The sequence below is a fragment of the Saccoglossus kowalevskii genome, chromosome 10 (assembly GCF_978046115.1).
Source record: "Saccoglossus kowalevskii chromosome 10, keSacKowa6.1, whole genome shotgun sequence".
Taxonomy (NCBI): domain Eukaryota; kingdom Metazoa; phylum Hemichordata; class Enteropneusta; family Harrimaniidae; genus Saccoglossus; species Saccoglossus kowalevskii.
The window spans coordinates 1,344,845-1,365,269 of record NC_140650.1 but is presented as its reverse complement, the minus strand read 5'-3'; the positions used below and the strand labels follow the sequence as shown (position 1 = coordinate 1,365,269).

At 35.9% G+C, this 20,425-nt stretch overlaps 1 protein-coding gene across 1 annotated transcript in view; it reads right to left on the bottom strand.

The window, feature by feature from the left end:
• LOC144355725 (dysferlin-like) overlaps window positions 1-20,425 on the bottom strand; it is a 190,764-nt gene that overhangs the window by 110,865 nt on the left and 59,474 nt on the right. Inside the window, exons 12-17 of the mRNA XM_085504822.1 lie at window positions 15,921-16,024; window positions 12,819-12,887; window positions 12,584-12,627; window positions 11,758-11,837; window positions 2,561-2,661; window positions 146-562 (exon numbers count right to left, since the gene is read on the bottom strand). Coding sequence (XP_085360948.1) covers window positions 146-562; window positions 2,561-2,661; window positions 11,758-11,837; window positions 12,584-12,627; window positions 12,819-12,887; window positions 15,921-16,024 — 815 coding nt within the window. The remainder of the gene's footprint in view (window positions 1-145; window positions 563-2,560; window positions 2,662-11,757; window positions 11,838-12,583; window positions 12,628-12,818; window positions 12,888-15,920; window positions 16,025-20,425) is intronic.

Genomic DNA, 20,425 nt, shown 5'->3' with positions numbered 1-20,425 from the left:
TCTAACCTTTGACATAAACAAGATGGCTGACAAGCAATGTTTAAAAACAAGATGGCTGACAAGCAATGTTTAAAAAACAAGATGGCTGACAAGCAATGTTTAATAAACAAGATGGCTGACAATATGTTTAACGAAGCAAACTTACCAATCTTTCAGTAATTCTTAGCAATATATTCATCGGTTCCAATCTAAAGCCAATATCTTCCCAATGTGAGTTTACAATAACACATGGTTTATTGTCTCCCCAAGGTAAAAAATAATAGTTACATCCATCAAATACAGCATTGGTTGGCTGTGTTGTTGATGCTTGTGGGGTGACTGTTGTGTCTAAGCGGTTGCCATAGTTACCAATGCTCATCTCAAACTGTACAGGTCCATCTGTTATGCTGATCATGGTGGCTTCAGCAAAAGCACCGTATAAGACGTATTTTCGACGACGTTGAAATTTATGGACACTGAGCACTTCATGACTATGAATATCCTCACAATTCATCTCTGGATATTCACCAAGTTTTGTTTCTAAAGCAACTAATGCACGTCCACGATATGATACGCCTTCACCCTACAAATGAATCATAATTGTAATTAAACAAGGTCATGTAAGAACAAATGACATTCAATAGCAAAAAATCAATGGTTTTATTCAGTGACAATTACTACTGGTAACACCACCCAATGAAAAAGCCCATATTAACACAACTAAATGACAAGCAGCCTCTCGGCTGAGATAGCTCATTGTTAGCAATGCACATTTCAATTAAAGAACAGAAGATATCATTAGAAAATGAACAATATGTATAGTATCAAAACAATCAGACTTGCGGTTTTCAACAAGAAGTGGAAAATATCACTTTTTACCAAAAATTACAAAAATATTCATCAAAATTAGAGAATTGAAGATATCATGAAATGAACAAATCTGAGTTAGAACCACACGTAGTACCTATATATGTAATATCAAAGCAATTGGACTTGCGGTTTTCAACAAGAAGTTGAAAATATCACTTTTTACCAAAAATGACAAAAATAATCACCAAAACTAGAGAATTAAAGATATCATTACAAAATGAACAAATCTGAGAGAGGTCCCCATGTAGTACCTATATATGTAATATCAAAGCAATTGGACTTGCGGTTTTCAACAAGAAGTCGAAAATATCACTTTTTACCAAAAATGACAAAAATATTCACCAAAATTAGAGAATTAAAGATATCATCATGAAATGAACAAATCTAAGAGAGGTCTACCCAAGGTACATATACACCAAGTATCAAAGCATTCAGGCTTGTAGTTTTCAAGAAGAAGTCGAAAAAGTAAAACATTGACACGGACGATGGACGACGACAGACAATCACTCATATGTTAAGCTCCGCTAGACAAAGTCGACAGCGGAGCTAATAAAAGCAATTGGACTTGCGGTTTTTAACAAGAAGTCAAAAATATCACTTTTTACCAAAAATTACAAAATAATCACCAAAATTAGAGAATTGAAGATATCATCATGAAATGAACAAATCTGAGAGAGGTCTACCCAATGTACATATACACTAAGTATCAAAGCATTCAGGCTTGTAGTTTTCAAAAGAAGTTAAAAAAGCAAAACATTGACACGGACAACGACGGGCGCCGACGACAGACAATCACTCATATGATAAGCTCCGCTGGACAAAGTCGACAGCGGAGCTAAAAAAGCCCATATTAACACAACCCAATGAAAAAGCCCATGGTAACACCACCCAATGAAAAAGCCCATATTAACACCATTCAATGACAAGCAGCCTGTCAGCTAAGATAGCTCCGCTGTTATCATTGCATATTAACTGAAGATATCATTAGAAAATAAACAATATGTATAGTACACTGTATCAAAGCAATCAGACTTACTGTTCTCAACAAGAATTCGCAAAACTATAACATTTTACCAAAAATATTCATCAAAATTAGACAATTGAAGATATCATCACGAAATGAACAAATCTGACAGAGGTCCACATGTAGTACCTATATATGTAACATCAAAGCAATCAGACTTGCCGTTTTTAACAAGAAGTCGAAAATATCACTTTTCACCAAAAATAGATATCATCATGAAATGAACAAATCTAAGAGAGGCCGACCCAGGTATACACCAGGTATCAAAGCATTCAGGCTTGTAGTTTTCAAGAGGAAGTTGAAAAAGTAAAACATTGACACGGATGACGATGGACAATCACTCATATGATAAGCTCTGCTCGACAAAGTCGACAACGGCGATAAAAAAGCCCATGTTAACACCACCCAATAAAAAAGCCCATGGTAACACCAACCAATGAAAAAGCCCATGGTAACACCAACCAATGAAAAAGCCCATGGTAACACCAACCAATGAAAAAGCCCATAGTAACACCAACCAATGAAAAAGCCCATAGTAACACCACCCAGTGAAAAAGCCCATAGTAACACCACCCAGTGAAAAAGCCCATAGTAACACCACCCAGTGAAAAAGCCCATAGTAACACCACCCAGTGAAATTTTATAATAGCTGTATTGCTTTGAAACACAGTTGCAATGCTTTCTTACCTTTCCAAGGTTTAAGTCCTCATACTCATCAGGTAAATCTGAAAACTCTCTGGTTGAGCCGTAGAAGTTCACAAAAGTTGGTCCAAATGTGGGTAAAAAGCCTGTAACAACATAAATAGTAAACTCAGTTATCATACATGTACTTGTAATCACAGCATTAACACACAAACACCGGTAACCATGGAAATGGGGAGCTGATAAGCTGACCATCAAGATACACAAACTAGAAGGGTCAAAATTCCACATTTTCAAAGTCACATGACACTTTTTTCTTCAAAGTATTAAATGCAATTTATCAACTTTGACCTTTCACTAGGTGATAATTTTAACAGCCTCAAAAACAGTGTATATTGTTAGCTAGAACACAAACAATACTTTTAACAACCAATTGTAATATTGGTTGTTTTCAAATTAAAGCAACAATTTCAAATTTTAGTTCCAAATTGACTGGAAGGTAAAAGTGTTGATGACAATATATGGTGGTATTAGTTATAGAAGTGGATGAAGTGCTATGGTACCATCAGTGCAATGTACATATACAGAGTTACAAACCACCTGTTGGCAATACATATTATATTACCATTGACTCCCAACCATGGTGGAGTCTACATGAAACCACACAGTAGTGCAATAGGTATTGAAATAAGAGATATGAGGAACTAATTAATTATGTAAAGTAGAATATCAGAATCATTTTAACTTGATCTTGTCATTATTCAAATGTCAAATAAATTAGCATTTAATAGAAATAATTATCACAAGAAAAGTATTGTTAAATTATTTTGTAAAGTGTTATATAGGCACATGCTACAAAATAAGCCTGAAAAAATAATATGCTATGATACATGTTGCCATGGTTACATATTTATTTTAAACCATTCATAGTCATGGTAACCACTGCTCAATGAAAATACAAATATAAAGTAATAAATTATTAACAATCCATTATGGGAGCTGAAACTTGAATAAATATAAAAAGATAATAATGAAATCTAAAAATATTATCGGATTTGGAACATTCTGAACATGAATTATAAAACAGTACATTATTTATAATTGATTAATATATTTATTATCTATTATCTATTCTAAATAAAATAAATTGAAGGTGAATTCGATATGCACAGAAAGGAGATTGGTAAATGGATGTTTTGGATTGTTGAGTTGGTGTGTTGGGTATTTTAGTGGGTGTGGTGGATAGTTTAGTGGGTGTGTTGGGTAGTTGAGTTGGTGTGTTGGGTATTTTAGTGGGTGTGGTGGGTAGTTTAGTGGCTGTGTTGGGTAGTTGAGTTGGTGTGTTGGTATTTTAGTGGGTGTGATGGATAGTTTAGTGGATGTGTTGGATAGTTAAGTTGGTGTGTTGGGTATTTTAGTGGGTGCGCTGGGTAGTTTAGTGGGTGTGTTGGATTGTTGAGTTGGTGTGTTGGGTATTTTAGTGGGTGTGGTGGGTAGTTTAGTGGGTGTGTTGGATTGTTGAGTTGGTGTGTTGGGTATTTTAGGGGGTGTGGTGGGTAGTTTAGTGGGTGTCTTGGATTGTTGAGTGGGCGTGGTGGGTAGTTTAGTGGGTGTGTTGGATTGTTGAGTTGGTGGGTTGGGTATTTTAGTGGGTGTGGTGGGCAGTTTAGTGGGTGTGTTGGGTAGTTGAGTTGGTGTGTTGGGTATTTTAGTGGGTGTGGTGGGTAGTTTAGTGGGTGTGTTGGATTGTTGAGTTGGTGTGTTGGGTATTTTAGTGGGTGTGTTGGATAGTTGAGTGGGTTTGTTGGGTAGTTTAGTGGGTGTGTTGGATTGTTGAGTTGATGTGTTGGGTATTTTTGTGGGTGTGGTGGGTAGTTTAGTGGGTGTGTTGGATTGTTGAGTGGGTGTGGTGGGTAGTTTAGTGGGTGTGTTGGATTGTTGAGTTGGTGGGTGGGTTGGGTATTTTAGTGGATGTAGTGGGTAGTTTAGTGGGTGTGTTGGGTAGTTGAGTTGGTGTGTTGGGTATTTTAGTGGGTGTGGTGGGTAGTTTAGTGGATGTGTTGGATTGTTGAGTTGTTGAATTGGGTAGTTGAGTGGGTGTGTTGGATTGTTGAGTTGGTGTGTTAGGTATTTTAGTGGGGTGGTGGGTAGTTTAGTGGGTGTGTTGGGTAGTTGAGTTGGTGTGTTGGGTATTTTAGTGGGTGTGGTGGGTAGTTTAGTAGGTATGATGGGTAGTTTTGTGGGTGTGTTGGATTGTTGAGTTGGTGTGTTGGGTAGTTTAGTGAGTTTGTTGGGTAGTTTAGTGGGTGTGTAGGATTGTTGAGTTGATGTGTTGGGTATTTTTGTGGGTGTGGTGGGTAGTTTAGTGGGTGTGTTGGATTGTTGAGTTGGTGTGTTAGGTATTTTAGTGGGGTGGTGGGTAGTTTAGTGGGTGTGTTGGGTAGTTGAGTTGGTGTGTTGGGTATTTTAGTGGGTGTGGTGGGTAGTTTAGTAGGTATGATGGGTAGTTTTGTGGGTGTGTTGGATTGTTGAGTTGGTGTGTTGGGTAGTTTAGTGAGTTTGTTGGATTGTTGAGTTGGTGTGTTAGGTATTTTAGTGGGGTGGTGGGTAGTTTAGTGGGTGTGTTGGGTAGTTGAGTTGGTGTGTTGGGTATTTTAGTGGGTGTGGTGGGTAGTTTAGTAGGTATGATGGGTAGTTTTGTGGGTGTGTTGGATTGTTGAGTTGGTGTGTTGGGTAGTTTAGTGAGTTTGTTGGGTAGTTTAGTGGGTGTGTAGGATTGTTGAGTTGATGTGTTGGGTATTTTTGTGGGTGTGGTGGGTAGTTTAGTGGGTGTGTTGGATTGTTGAGTTGTTGAGTTGAGTAGTTGAGTGGGTTTGTTGGGTATTTTAGTGGGTGCGGTGGGTAGTTTAGTGGATGTGTTGGATTGTTGAGTTGTTGAGTTGGGTAGTTGAGTGGGTTTGTTAGGTAGTTTAGTGGGTGTGTTGGATTGTTGAGTTGGTGTGTTAGGTATTTTAGTGGGGTGGTGGGTAGTTTAGTGGGTGTGTTGGGTAGTTGAGTTGGTGTGTTGGATATTTTAGTGGCTGTGGTGGGTAGTTTAGTGAGTGTGTTGGATTGTTGAGTTAGTGTGTTGGGTATTTTAGTGGGTGTGGTGGGTAGTTTAGTGGGTATGATGGGTAGTTTAGTGGGTGTGTAGGATTGTTGAGTTGATGTGTTGGGTATTTTAGTGGGTGTGTTGGGTATTTTAGTGGGTGTGTTGGGTAGTTGAGTGGGTGTGTTGGGTAGTTGAGTGGGTGTGTTGGGTAGTTGAGTGGGTGTAGTGGGTATTTTAGTGGGTGTGGTGGGTAGTTTAGTGGGTGTGTTGGGTAGTTGAGTGGGTGTGGTGGGTAGTTGAGTTGGTGTGTTGGGTATTTTAGTGGGTGTGTTGGGTAGTTGAGTGGGTGTGGTGGGTAGTTGAGTGGGTGTGGTGGGTAGTTGAGTTGGTGTGTTGGGTAGTTGAGTGGGTGTAGTGGGTAGTTTAGTAGGTGTGTTGGGTAGTTGAGTGGATGTGGTGGGTAGTTTAGTGGGTGTGTTGGGTAGTTGAGTTGGTGTGTTGGGTAGTTGAGTGAGTTTGTTGGGTAGTTTAGTGGGTGTGTTGGATTGTTGAGTTGATGTGTTGGGTATTTTAGTGGGTGTGTTGGGTAGTTGAGTGGGTGTGGTGGGTAGTTTAGTGGGTGTGGTGGGTAGTTTAGTGGGTGTGTTGGGTAGTTGAGTTGGTGTGTTGGGTATTTTAGTGGGTGTGGTGGGTAGTTTAGTGGGTGTGTTGGGTAGTTGAGTTGGTGTGTTGGGTATTTTAGTGGGTGTGTTGGGTAGTTTAGTAGGTGTGTTGGGTAGTTGAGTGGGTGTGGTGGGTAGTTTAGTGGGTGTGGTGGGTAGTTGAGTTGGTGTTGGGTAGTTGAGTGGGTGTGGTGGGTAGTTTATTGGGTGTGTTGGATTGTTGAGTTGGTGCGTTGGGTATTTTAGTGGGTGTGGTGAGTAGTTGAGTAGGTGTGTTGGGTAGTTGAGTAGGTGTGTTGGATATTTTAGTGGGTGTGGTGGGTAGTTTAGTGAGTGTGTTGGATTGTTGAGTTGGTATTTTAGTGGGTGTGGTGGGTAGTTTAGTGGATGTGTTGGATTGTTGAGTTTTTGTGTTGGGTAGTTGAGTGGGTTTGTTGGGTAGTTGTGTGGGTGTGGTGGATAGTTGAGTGGGTGTGGTGGGTAGTTGAGTGGGTGTGGTGGGTAGTTGAATGGGTTTAATTGGTAGTTAAGTGGGTTGACAGGCACACAGGGTTTGTTAAAATGTGGATGTGGGTGAATACTGGAAAAGATGATGACCCAGATTTCAATATGCAAATCATACTCATTGGTGATGCATCAGGTGAGAATGTTCTGAAATTCAGAAAACAAGAAGTATTGAATTTCTTTGTTGTACATAACCAATAACAGACTGGGTTGATAGGTTAATGAATTTGTGGAGAAGCATGTTGGTAGACAGATCATTAGTTCATGGATGGTCTGGGTGGGTTGGTGGGTGGGTGTGTGTGGGTGTACTTGTGGGATTACAGGTGAGTGCATGCGTGGGTATATAGATTTGTGCACAAATGGAGTGAATAAATTATGGGTTTGTAAAGATTGTAGAGATGGAATTAGGTAAGAAAGATGGATGGGTAGGAGGGTATATGGTAATATTGTAGGATGGGTGGGTAAAGACTGAGTAGACAGAGTGGGTATGATAAGTGAGTATAATGATGAATGAATTGTTTATGTGTGGATAAGTAGATAGGATTTGAAGCAATAAGTGGGTGTGATGGTATCTAAATAAATGGAATGCATGTAGAGGACAGAATGGTTAATTGCTTGATATAAATCACAATAATGCATGCAAAGCATCAAACAGTGAATACAGCATGCTAAGATTGTTCAAACACACCATACAGTAATGCTTTTAGTGCTGACCCTGTGCAGATATCAAAACGACTGACTTGAAATGCATATTTTGCTACTAATACTATCTGCTGTCAATTGCCCATACTAAGCTCAATCTGATTGTAAGTCAAATCAGTCTATCCTGATATGAAAAATAATTTAAAACAAAAACATTCTTTTTCTCAAATTGTTTTTTTCAGTATACAATCTATATTATCTATGAAATCCAAAAATCTTATTCCTGTCTGTCCTACCAGGAATAGCTTTCTCTCCTTCATCTTGGCTCTCTTCATGAAAAGATGGAAAGTGAAAAGATGGAAAGAAGAAACAAAATTGAATGTGGGTACATCTAAGTTGAGTTAGAAATTATTTAGCAACTTTTTTCAAATGTTAGTAAAAAAAGAAAGTTACTTTATTGGTAAATAAAAAGCGACATAAAAAGTTAGAAATTATAGAGTACTGTCTAATTGATTTGAGGAATGTTATAGACCATAGCCAGGAAAAAAACATTAACGTGCTACATAGGTTATGAAACACAGTATTCTCTCCAAACACAGATTTTGAGAATGGTGAGTGTTATATTTATAAGTTTAGAGAATAATGGATTAATAAGAAAAGATAGGACAACTTTCCATTCTCAAAAGTCTTGTTGGAGAGAATACTGGTTAATTTTATACCACTCAATGATGGATACATGGGTTTGAATGGGATGGTGGGTTAATTTGCCATGGATTCCTCTTGCAGTCAACTCTGAACTGCAGGCACATAGAGGTAACATGCAAGTTCAACCCAGAACTGGGTACACTATTTACCTCTGGTAGTATCTGAAACAAGTCATAGCAATGCAATTGGTAAGACAATTTTCAAGCAATTCTTAAGGCAAAAATAAAAATCATTCTCATCCTACAGTTGCCATAACACTACTGGTAATTTAGATTCAGAGAAATGTAATCTGTGATAGTTATGACATATTTTCAGTATAAAGCTGACTTACGCTGAGTAAAATACTAACTTATTATACTATTTGTTTCATTACACCAAAAAATGCATTTCTAGCCCAGAGAGATTCAATAATACCATTTGGTTCTTAATTGTGTTGCTAATTTTGTTTCATTTTAACCACGCCCCACACCCACACCCACCCTAGAAGGCATGACATGACACAAACACCAACCAGAAATACATTTTTCGGTGGTTTTTGAAAATGATATAAAAAAGCCTGAGAAATTATTCTTCAATAGAATCAGCTTTATGAGACCTGCATATGAAATATAATATTTCAGCTTTCTTAGAAACTAACCTGTCATTGCTTATATAATATTTCAGCTATCTTAGAAACTAACCTGTCATTGGTTACATAATATTTCAGCTGTCTTAGAAACTAACCTGTCATTGGTTATATAATATTTCACAGTCTTAGAAACTAACCTGTCATTGGTTATATAATATTTCACCGTCTTAGAAACTAACCAGTCATTGGTTATATAATATTTCACAGTCTTAGAAACTAATCTGTCATTGGTTATATAATATTTCACAGTCTTAGAAACCTAATCTGTCATTGGTTATATAATATTTCACAGTCTTAGAAACCTAATCTGTCATTGGTTATATAATATTTCACAGTCTTAAAAACTAACCTGTCACTGGTTATATAATATTTCACAGTCTTAGAAACTAATCAGTCATTGGTTATATAATATTTCACAGTCTTAGAAACTAACCTGTCATTGGTTATATAATATTTCACAGTCTTAGAAACTAATCTGTCATTGGTTATATAATATTTCACAGTCTTAGAAACTAATCTGTCATTGGTTATATAATATTTCAGCTGTCTTAGAAACTAACCTGTCATTGGTTATATAATATTTCACAGTCTTAAAAACTAACCTGTCATTGGTTATATAATATTTCACAGTCTTAAAAACTAACCTGTCATTGGTTATATAATATTTCACAGTCTTAGAAACTAATCTGTCATTGGTTATATAATATTTCACAGTCTTAGAAACTAATCTGTCATTGGTTATATAATATTTCACAGTCTTAGAAACTAACCTGTCATTGGTTATATAATATTTCAGCTGTCCTAGAAACAAACCAGTCAATGGTTATATAATATTTCACAGTCTTAGAAACTAATCTGTCATTGGTTATATAATATTTCACAGTCTTAGAACCTAATCTGTCATTGGTTATATAATATTTCACAGTCTTAAAAACTAACCTGTCATTGGTTATATAATATTTCACAGTCTTAGAAACTAATCTGTCATTGGTTATATAATATTTCACAGTCTTAGAAACTAACCAGTCATTGGTTATATAATATTTCACAGTCTTAGAAACTAATCTGTCGTTGGTTATATAATATTTCACAGTCTTAGAAACTAACTTGTCATTGGTTATATAATATTTCACAGTCTTAGAAACTAATCTGTCATTGGTTATATAATATTTCACAGTCTTAGAAACTAACGTGTCATTGGTTATATAATATTTCACAGTCTTAGAAACCTAATCTGTCATTGGTTATATAATATTGCACAGTTTTAGAAACTAACGTGTCATTGGTTGTATAATATTTCAGCTGTCTTAGAAACTAACCTGTCATTGGTTACATAATATTTCAGCTGTCTTAGAAACTAACCTGTCATTGGTTATATAATATTTCACAGTCTTAGAAACTAACCTGTCATTGGTTATATAATATTTCACAGTCTTAGAAACTAACCTGTCATTGGTTATATAATATTTCACAGTCTTAGAAACTAACCTGTCATTGGTTATATAATATTTCACAGTCTTAGAAACTAACCTGTCATTGGTTATATAATATTTCACAGTCTTAGAAACTAACCTGTCATTGGTTATATAATATTTCACAGTCTTAGAAACTAATCTGTCATTGGTTATATAATATTTTACAGTCTTAGAAACTAACCAGTCATTGGTTATATAATATTTCGCAGTCTTAGAAACTAATTTGTCATTGGTTATATAATATTTCACAGTCTTAGAAACTAACCTGTCATTGGTTATATAATATTTCAGTCTTAGAAACTAACCTGTCATTGGTTACATAATATTTCACAGTCTTAGAAACTAACCTGTCATTGGTTATATAATATTTCACAGTCTTAGAAACCTAATCTGTCATTGGTTATATAATATTTCACAGTTTTAGAAACTAACGTGTCATTGGTTATATAATATTTCAGTCTTAGAAACTAACCTGTCATTGGTTATATAATATTTCACAGTCTTAGAAACTAACCTGTCATTGGTTACATAATATTTCATAGTCTTAGAAACTAACCTGTCATTAGTTATATAATATTTCAGTCTTAGAAACTAACCTGTCATTGGTTATATAATATTTCATAGTCTTAGAAACTAACCTGTCATTGGTTATAGCAAATAAATTCATAACTAACAGATCACTGTATTATATATAATTATTTTACTCATGCTTTAGATGAGGACCATTTACTTATTTCAGTCTTAATAGGTTCACTACCTATGCCCCTCTGCCCCTCATGAAATGTCAAATTTTGAAGACATTTTCGAGAATGTTCTCTTTCATTTTTAACATGCCAAAATAAAAAAAACAAAAATATCATTATCAATTTTGTGAAGCTATTTTTCCAAGAAAATACTAGGTAGAAGACGATTATTACTTCAAAGTTGCATTGCATCCAATTATATAAATGAAACGTAAGTAGATTTCCATTTAGTTATAACATTTGGATAATTTGTGATTAATTAATTGTAATTCACATTTAATTTGTGATTTATTTGGATAAATGCAACTTTTCACAAGAGGCAAATACAGACAGACAAACATAAAGAAAAATATTATCTTTAACTGAGTAAGAATGAAAATTACACCTCTACTGACAGAATTATCACCACTAGAGGGCGGTATTTCTATCTGCATGGAATACCAATGAGCATGATAAATAACATTCTTTGTAATAAATTATATTAGAAGAACTTAATAAATTCAATGTGAAGCAACAAAAAAACATAAAAATACTTAATATTTAAGAGATGTAAATAAAAACCATGACAGACACAGGTGTGCACAACCTTTCCTGTGCACCTATTTATTAAATATATCTATCAAGCTGTTGCTAGGAAACCATGATATAAATAAATTAACTAAAACATATTATGCTGAGTAATATTTCACATATTACAAATAAATGTTCTGTATGAAATGATGAATATAGCAGTTAATCAGCTGCATAAAATGCAAATAAGTCCTCAAAATCAGTGTTTCTATGGCAACTTACCATCCTCTTCTCCAGGTGACGATATCGCAGACATATCCAGAGTATAAGTACCCACAGTATCATCAGCTGATAAACGATCCCTGAAAAATTAAAAACCCCATGACCATTACGTTTACATTAATTAGCACACTTCACCAATACTTGTACGGTTACACCTCTACTGAATACCTGTACGGTTACACCTCTACTGAATACCTGCACGGTTACACCTCTACTGAATACCTGCATGGTTACACCTCTACTGAATACCTGCATGGTTACACCTCTACTGAATACCTGCATGGTTACACCTTTACTGAATACCTGCACGGTTACACCTCTACTGAATACCTGCATGGTTACACCTCTACTGAATACCTGCATGGTTACACCTCTACTGAATACCTGCATGGTTACACCTCTACTGAATACCTGCATGGTTACACCTTTACTGAATACCTGCACGGTTACATCTCTACTGAATACCTGCATGGTTACACCTCTACTGAATACCTGCATGGTTACACCTCTACTGAATACCTGTACGGTTACACCTCTACTGAATACCTGCACGGTTACACCTCTACTGAATACCTGCACGGTTACACCTCTACTGAATACCTGCACGGTTACACTTCTACTGAATACCTGTACGGTTACACCACTACTGAATACCTGCATGGTTACACCTCTACTGAATACCTGCATGGTTACACCTCTACTGAATACCTGCACGGTTACACCTCTACTGAATACCTGTATGGTTACACCTCTACTGAATACCTGTATGGTTACACCTCTACTGAATACCTGTATGGTTACACCTCTACTGAATATCTGCACTTACCAGTCTCTTAATATGAACTTCATTCTTTCACACATAGAGGGAAACTATAAAATAGAACAGACAAGCATTGGTTTGAAATTCAAAGGTACAAATAAGTCAATCACAGTCACAGCTATAAAACATAATGCACTTTTACCAATGAGTGTAACTTTAAAATTAACAAGATAAAATCCTTTGAGAATGATACTGAAAATGAACCTAATTGTTAGTGTGGTAACCTATATAGCACACTTACCCTAATACCAAGTCTGAGTTCTTGATTCCATTCAGGATGGTCACAAGTATAAATACATTTTGTCTTTGCCTACAATACAAACATAGTTGAACTCTGGTGACCTTGCCCTTTGTTATATAATAGTATTCCCTTTATCAAAGTTTGTTTCAATATGAGTATGAATTGTCATAATTAATTTTGAACACAAACAAGTTTTGGGGTTGAAAAAGCAGTGGAAAAGCATTCTACCAAATGTCTTTGATAGATGTAAATATCTTACAAAAACAATGGTGCCTAATTTGTTTAATTATTTTAACGGACATACAACTGTAATTTCCAGCTTTATTTAAAGTAATTCAGATATTTTAGTATATAAACAAATGCCTCGACTCAGAAAACAAGCCATGCATAGCACAGTCCCCATTTGATATCGAATTTAAGATATATAATTTTGTTTATAGTAATATAGCTGAAATATAACTATGTCAGGAATATGATTATGATTATGATGATTGTTTAACATTAAAATGATTGACATTTATATCTGATCTTCAAACGAATACTTGTCCATATTGAGAGATATTTCTCTGGAACAGCATTAATCAGCCATTTTGAATACATGTATATATCTAATCAGTCAAAGCATGTCAACGATATGGCTCTAGAAGCCCATTCATTAAAACAAAATGGCTGCCAGTCAGCCATTTTGAATCCGATCTGAAAAATAAAATGACGTGCATAAGGAACCCGTAATGTCTAATGTATGTTATAAGTTTGAATTAAATCCATCCAGAAATGCTTGATATTTGATAATTTTTTAGCACAAAAATGGTCACCATTCGGCCACTTTAAATAGGATCATCAAACCAATATATCCTGTATATCTATGACATAATCAGTCAAAGCAAGATATGGCTCCACAGGGATCTCGCCAGGCTAACAAGAGCGAGTATTAATGAGTTCAGTCTCAGTGCAAATATTTTTTTTGATTGGAGTTGAAACATTATGTTTCACAAGTTAGAAGAGTTTGAATTTAAAAATGGAATATATTTAAAGTGCAAATGCTGCAGACTAAAACAGAAATAAACAAGTCATTGAAAATGACACATTCCCTGTTAAATTTGTAAAGGTTCTCTTTGTGCTTGTTATATTAAAGTGGAGGGGTTTTGCGAGCATGTCCTTGAAACTTGAGTCCAAAGTGGCGTATACAACAGATTGTTTATTTACATCAAATTCGAACACGTGTTGCCCCTCCAGTTTAAGACATAGCAAAGAAAAACATAGATCACAAGTGAAAGCATGTCCAAGTTATCACATTTTAAACAAACAAGATGGCCGCCAGTTGGCCATATTTGATCAAATTGCAAATTGAAATGACATGTACATGTATCCATTTATGACATGCTAAATATCAATGAAAATGATACATGGGTGGCAGAGATATAGTAATATGGCCAAAAATAAAAACAGCCGTTATTCGGCCATCTTTGATCTGATTATGAAACAAAGTGTATGATGTATGTGCCAAATACGAATGAAAATGGTACATAAATCTTGGAAATATAGTAGTAAGGCCAAAAAGTCAGATGGCTGTCAATCCGATTTTGAAACAAATTGTCATGGACATGTATCCTAACATGTATAAAGTATGTGCCAAATTTGAATGAAAACTGACAAAGCACGTCCAAGATACCACATTTAAAAAAAAAAAACGAGATGCCTGCCAGTCGGCCATCTTTTATTCGATTGCGAAAGAAATTGTCATAGACATGTATCCTAACATGTATAATCTATGTACCAAATGAACACTGACAAAGCATGTCCAAAATATAACATTTTCAAAAAACAAGATGGCTGCCAGTCGGCCATTTTGAATCGAATCACTAAACCACTGCATGTGCATATGTCCCACATAAATTACTAGGCACATTCAAAGAATGAACAAAATTGGTCCAAAAGATTCTGAAATATGACTCCGCACGGATGCATGCACAGACGGACGGATGGACAGATGCACACACGAATGGATGCACACACAGACAGTTGGAGGACATGTATCCTAACATGTATAATCTATGTACCAAATTTGAATGAAAACTGACAAAGCATGTCCAAAATGAGACATTTTCAAAAAAAATAAGATGGCTGCCAGTCGGCCATTTTGAATCGAATCACTAAACCACTGCATGTGCATATGTCCCACATAAAGTACTAGGCACATGCAAAGAATGAATAGAATCGGTCCGACGGATTCTGAAATATGACTCCGGACGGATGCACAGATGGACGTACAGACGCGCGGACACACGAACGGACAGAGACCGAATTATAAGTCCATGTTTTCGAACAGAACTAATAAATTATTGTTGCAATATTAATTAATGTCTATTGTAAAAAGTTAAATGAAACGCATTTGAAACGTTTCAGCCAGGAATATTAACTTTTCTATTAGCTTCAGATCTTGATCAAAGTTTGGCAACTAATTAATAGCAGTGCTTATATTGATTTTCTGACATCTTGTTTTCTGTAAAGATTTAATTGGTAGGTTTGCAAATGTGTATAAGACTGTGCAACAACTCTCTCCATGAGTTGGTTTTGAAACCCAGTCTAGTATTCCCATGTGATTTGGGATATTATTACAAGATAAATGATTTGCTTCATTGAACACATACAACAATGCATATTTCCACTGAGATCAGTGACCTTTGAATGTGTATCACCAGTGATCAGTCAAGTAGAAACAGTCAAAATATTTTATCAGATTTTCTCAATTTTTTGCATGATATTTTCATACAGGACATCTGTCGGTCATACTCGGGGAAGACTTTATACTGATGAATAAGGTGACTAAGTTTGATAAAGTTTGGAATAGAATTAGTAAAGTTATTGTGCACACAATAACAATTGTTAACAACGACAATGCTGGACAGAAAATTTTCCCCTAATATACCTTTCCCTTCCATCTTTGATGGTACGGGCAAAGTGAAAATAACATGTTAATTAGAAGACAATAATGCAACAGTATTTTTATTTGAAAGAAAAAAAAAAAAAATATAAGTTTGTTAATATATTCAACCACTCATAGCAACAACCACTTAAACAGACATAGCATTAATTACTCACACTTTTGCCAGCAAACTGGAAGACACAATATGGATCAACTAATTCTTTTTGTTCCTCACCGACTCCTAGAATTTTTTTTACACCCTCAAAATATCCAGGATCCACTGGAAGAAAACAAACAAAAACACATGAGCGAAGTAAACTACATGTCTTGAAGATAATGAGATATTGTGGATATTACTGGCATGAGTCAATGGCAACAGAAATAATTAGATATTCTGATATTGCTGCTGTGAGTCCGTGGTAATAGAGATAATGAGATATTGTGGTATTACTGCTGTGAGTCCATGGTAATAGAGATAATGAGATATTGTGGTATTACTGCTGTGAGTCCATGGCAATAGAGATAATGAGATATTGTGGTTTTACTGCTGTGAGTCCATGGTAATAGAGATATCGAGATATTGTGGTATTACTGCTGTGAGTCCATGGTAATAGAGATAATGAGATATTCTGATATTACTGCTGTGAGTCCATGGCAATAGAGATAATGAGATATTGTGGTATTACTGCTGTGAGTCCATGGTAATAGAGATAATGAGATATTCTGATATTACTGCTGTGAGTCCATGGCAATAGAGATAATGAGATATTGTGGTATTACTCCTGTGAGTCCATGGTAATAGAGATAATGAGATATTGTGGTATTACTGTTGTGAGTCCATGGTAATAGAGATATCGAGATATTGTGGTATTACTGCTGTGAGTCCATGGTAATGGAGATAATGAGATATTGTGGTATTACTGCTGTGAGTCCATGGCAATAGAGATAATGAGATATTGTGGTATTACTGATGTGAGTCCATGGTAATAGAGATAATGAGATATTGTGGTATTACTGCTGTGAGTCCATGGCAATAGAGATAATGAGATATTGTGGTATTACTGATGTGAGTCCATGGTAATAGAGATAATGAGATATTGTGGTATTACTGCTGTGAGTCCATGGTAATGGAGATAATGAGATATTGTGGTATTACTGCTGTGAGTCCATGGTAATAGAGATAATGAGATATTGTGGTATTACTGCTGTGAGTCCATGGTAATAGAGATAATGAGATATTGTGGTATTACTGCTGTGAGTCCATGGTAATAGAGATAATGAGATATTGTGGTATTACTGCTGTGAGTCCATGGCAATAGAGATAATGAGATATTGTGGTATTACTGATGTGAGTCCATGGTAATAGAGATAATGAGATATTGTGGTATTACTGCTGTGAGTCCATGGCAATAGAGATAATGAGATATTGTGGTATTACTGCTGTGAGTCCATGGCAATAGAGATAATGAGATATTGTGGTATTACTGCTGTGAGTCCGTGGCAATAGAGATAATGAGATATTGTGGTTTTACTGCTGTGAGTCCGTGGTAATGGAGATATTGTGGTATTACTGCTGTGAGTCCGTGGTAATAGAGATATTGTGGTATTACTGCTGTGAGTCCATGGTAATAGAGATAATGAGATATTGTGGTATTACTGCTGTGAGTCCGTGGTAATGGAGATAATGAGATATTGTGGTATTACTGCTGTGAGTCCGTGGTAATGGAGATAATGAGATATTGTGGTATTACTGCTGTGAGTCCGTGGTAATAGAGATATCGAGATATTGTGGTATTACTGCTGTGAGTCCATGGTAATAGAGATAATGAGATATTCTGATATTACTGCTGTGAGTCCATGGCAATAGAGATAATGAGATATTGTGGTATTACTGCTGTGAGTCCATGGTAATAGAGATAATGAGATATTCTGATATTACTGCTGTGAGTCCATGGCAATAGAGATAATGAGATATTGTGGTATTACTGATGTGAGTCCATGGTAATAGAGATAATGAGATATTGTGGTATTACTGCTGTGAGTCCATGGCAATAGAGATAATGAGATATTGTGGTATTACTGATGTGAGTCCATGGTAATAGAGATAATGAGATATTGTGGTATTACTGCTGTGAGTCCATGGTAATGGAGATAATGAGATATTGTGGTATTACTGCTGTGAGTCCATGGTAATAGAGATAATGAGATATTGTGGTATTACTGCTGTGAGTCCATGGTAATAGAGATAATGAGATATTGTGGTATTACTGCTGTGAGTCCATGGTAATAGAGATAATGAGATATTGTGGTATTACTGCTGTGAGTCCATGGCAATAGAGATAATGAGATATTGTGGTATTACTGATGTGAGTCCATGGTAATAGAGATAATGAGATATTGTGGTATTACTGATGTGAGTCCATGGTAATAGAGATAATGAGATATTGTGGTATTACTGCTGTGAGTCCATGGCAATAGAGATAATGAGATATTGTGGTATTACTGCTGTGAGTCCATGGCAATAGAGATAATGAGATATTGTGGTATTACTGCTGTGAGTCCGTGGCAATAGAGATAATGAGATATTGTGGTTTTACTGCTGTGAGTCCGTGGTAATGGAGATATTGTGGTATTACTGCTGTGAGTCCGTGGTAATAGAGATATTGTGGTATTACTGCTGTGAGTCCATGGTAATAGAGATAATGAGATATTGTGGTATTACTGCTGTGAGTCCGTGGTAATGGAGATAATGAGATATTGTGGTATTACTGCTGTGAGTCCGTGGTAATGGAGATAATGAGATATTGTGGTATTACTGCTGTGAGTCCGTGGCAATAGAGATAATGAGATATTGTGGTATTACTGCTGTGAGTCTATGGTAATGGAGATAATGAGATATTGTGGTATTACTGCTGTGAGTCCATGGTAATAGAGATAATGAGATATTGTGGTATTACTGCTGTGAGTCCATGGTAATAGAGATAATGAGATATTGTGGTATTACTGCTGTGAGTCCGTGGCAATAGAGATAATGAGATATTGTGGTATTACTGCTGTGAGTCCATGGTAATAGAGATAATGAGATATTGTGGTATTACTGCTGTGAGTCCGTGGTAATAGAGATATTGTGGTATTACTGATGTGAGTCCATGGTAATAGAGATAATGAGATATTGTGGTATTACTGCTGTGAGTCCATGACAATAGAGATAATGAGATATTGTGGTATTACTGCTGTGAGTCCATGGTAATAGAGATAATGAGATATTGTGGTATTACTGCTGTGAGTCCATGGTAATGGAGATAATGAGATATTGTGGTATTACTGCTGTGAGTCCATGGTAATAGAGATAATGAGATATTGTGGTATTACTGCTGTGAGTCCATGGTAATAGAGATAATGAGATATTGTGGTATTACTGCTGTGAGTCCATGGTAATAGAGATAATGAGATATTGTGGTATTACTGCTGTGAGTCCATGGTAATAGAGATAATGAGATATTGTGGTATTACTGCTGTGAGTCCGTGGCAATAGAGATAATGAGATATTGTGGTATTACTGCTGTGAGTCCATGGTAATAGAGATAATGAGATATTGTGGTATTACTGCTGTGAGTCCGTGGTAATAGAGATATTGTGGTATTACTGATGTGAGTCCATGGTAATAGAGATAATGAGATATTGTGGTATTACTGCTGTGAGTCCGTGGCAATAGAGATAATGAGATATTGTGGTATTACTGCTGTGAGTCCATGGTAATAGAGATAATGAGATATTGTGGTATTACTGCTGTGAGTCCGTGGCAATAGAGATAATGAGATATTGTGGTATTACTGCTGTGAGTCCATGGCAATAGAGATAATGAGATATTGTGGTATTACTGCTGTGAGTCCATGGTAATAGAGATAATGAGATATTGTGGTATTACTGCTGTGAGTCCATGGTAATAGAGATAATGAGATATTGTGGTATTACTGCTGTGAGTCCATGGCAATAGAGATAATGAGATATTGTGGTATTACTGATGTGAGTCCATGGTAATAGAGATAATGAGATATTGTGGTATTACTGCTGTGAGTCCGTGGTAATAGAGATATTGTGGTATTACTGATGTGAGTCCATGGTAATAGAGATAATGAGATATTGTGGTATTACTGCTGTGAGTCCGTGGCAATAGAGATAATGAGATATTGTGGTATTACTGCTGTGAGTCCATGGTAATAGAGATAATGAGATATTGTGGTATTACTGCTGTGAGTCCGTGGCAATAGAGATAATGAGATATTGTGGTATTACTGCTGTGAGTCCATGGCAATAGAGATAATGAGATATTGTGGTATTACTGCTGTGAGTCCATGGTAATAGAGATAATGAGATATTGTGGTATTACTGCTGTGAGTCCATGGTAATGGAGATAATGAGATATTGTGGTATTACTGATGTGAGTCCATGGCAATAGAGATAATGAGATATTGTGGTATTACTGATATGTACTTTGTTTACAAAATTACAATGACACACTTAGTAACATTACTTTTCATTCTTTTAGTCAAACTTCATAGCAATATTTGACACATTATTTTTGCAAGATATGATATATAGATTGATTTTGAAAAAAAACACATTGTTAGAGGAATAAATATAGTGAAGGGTGACAATTTGACATTTTGCAAATTTCAAA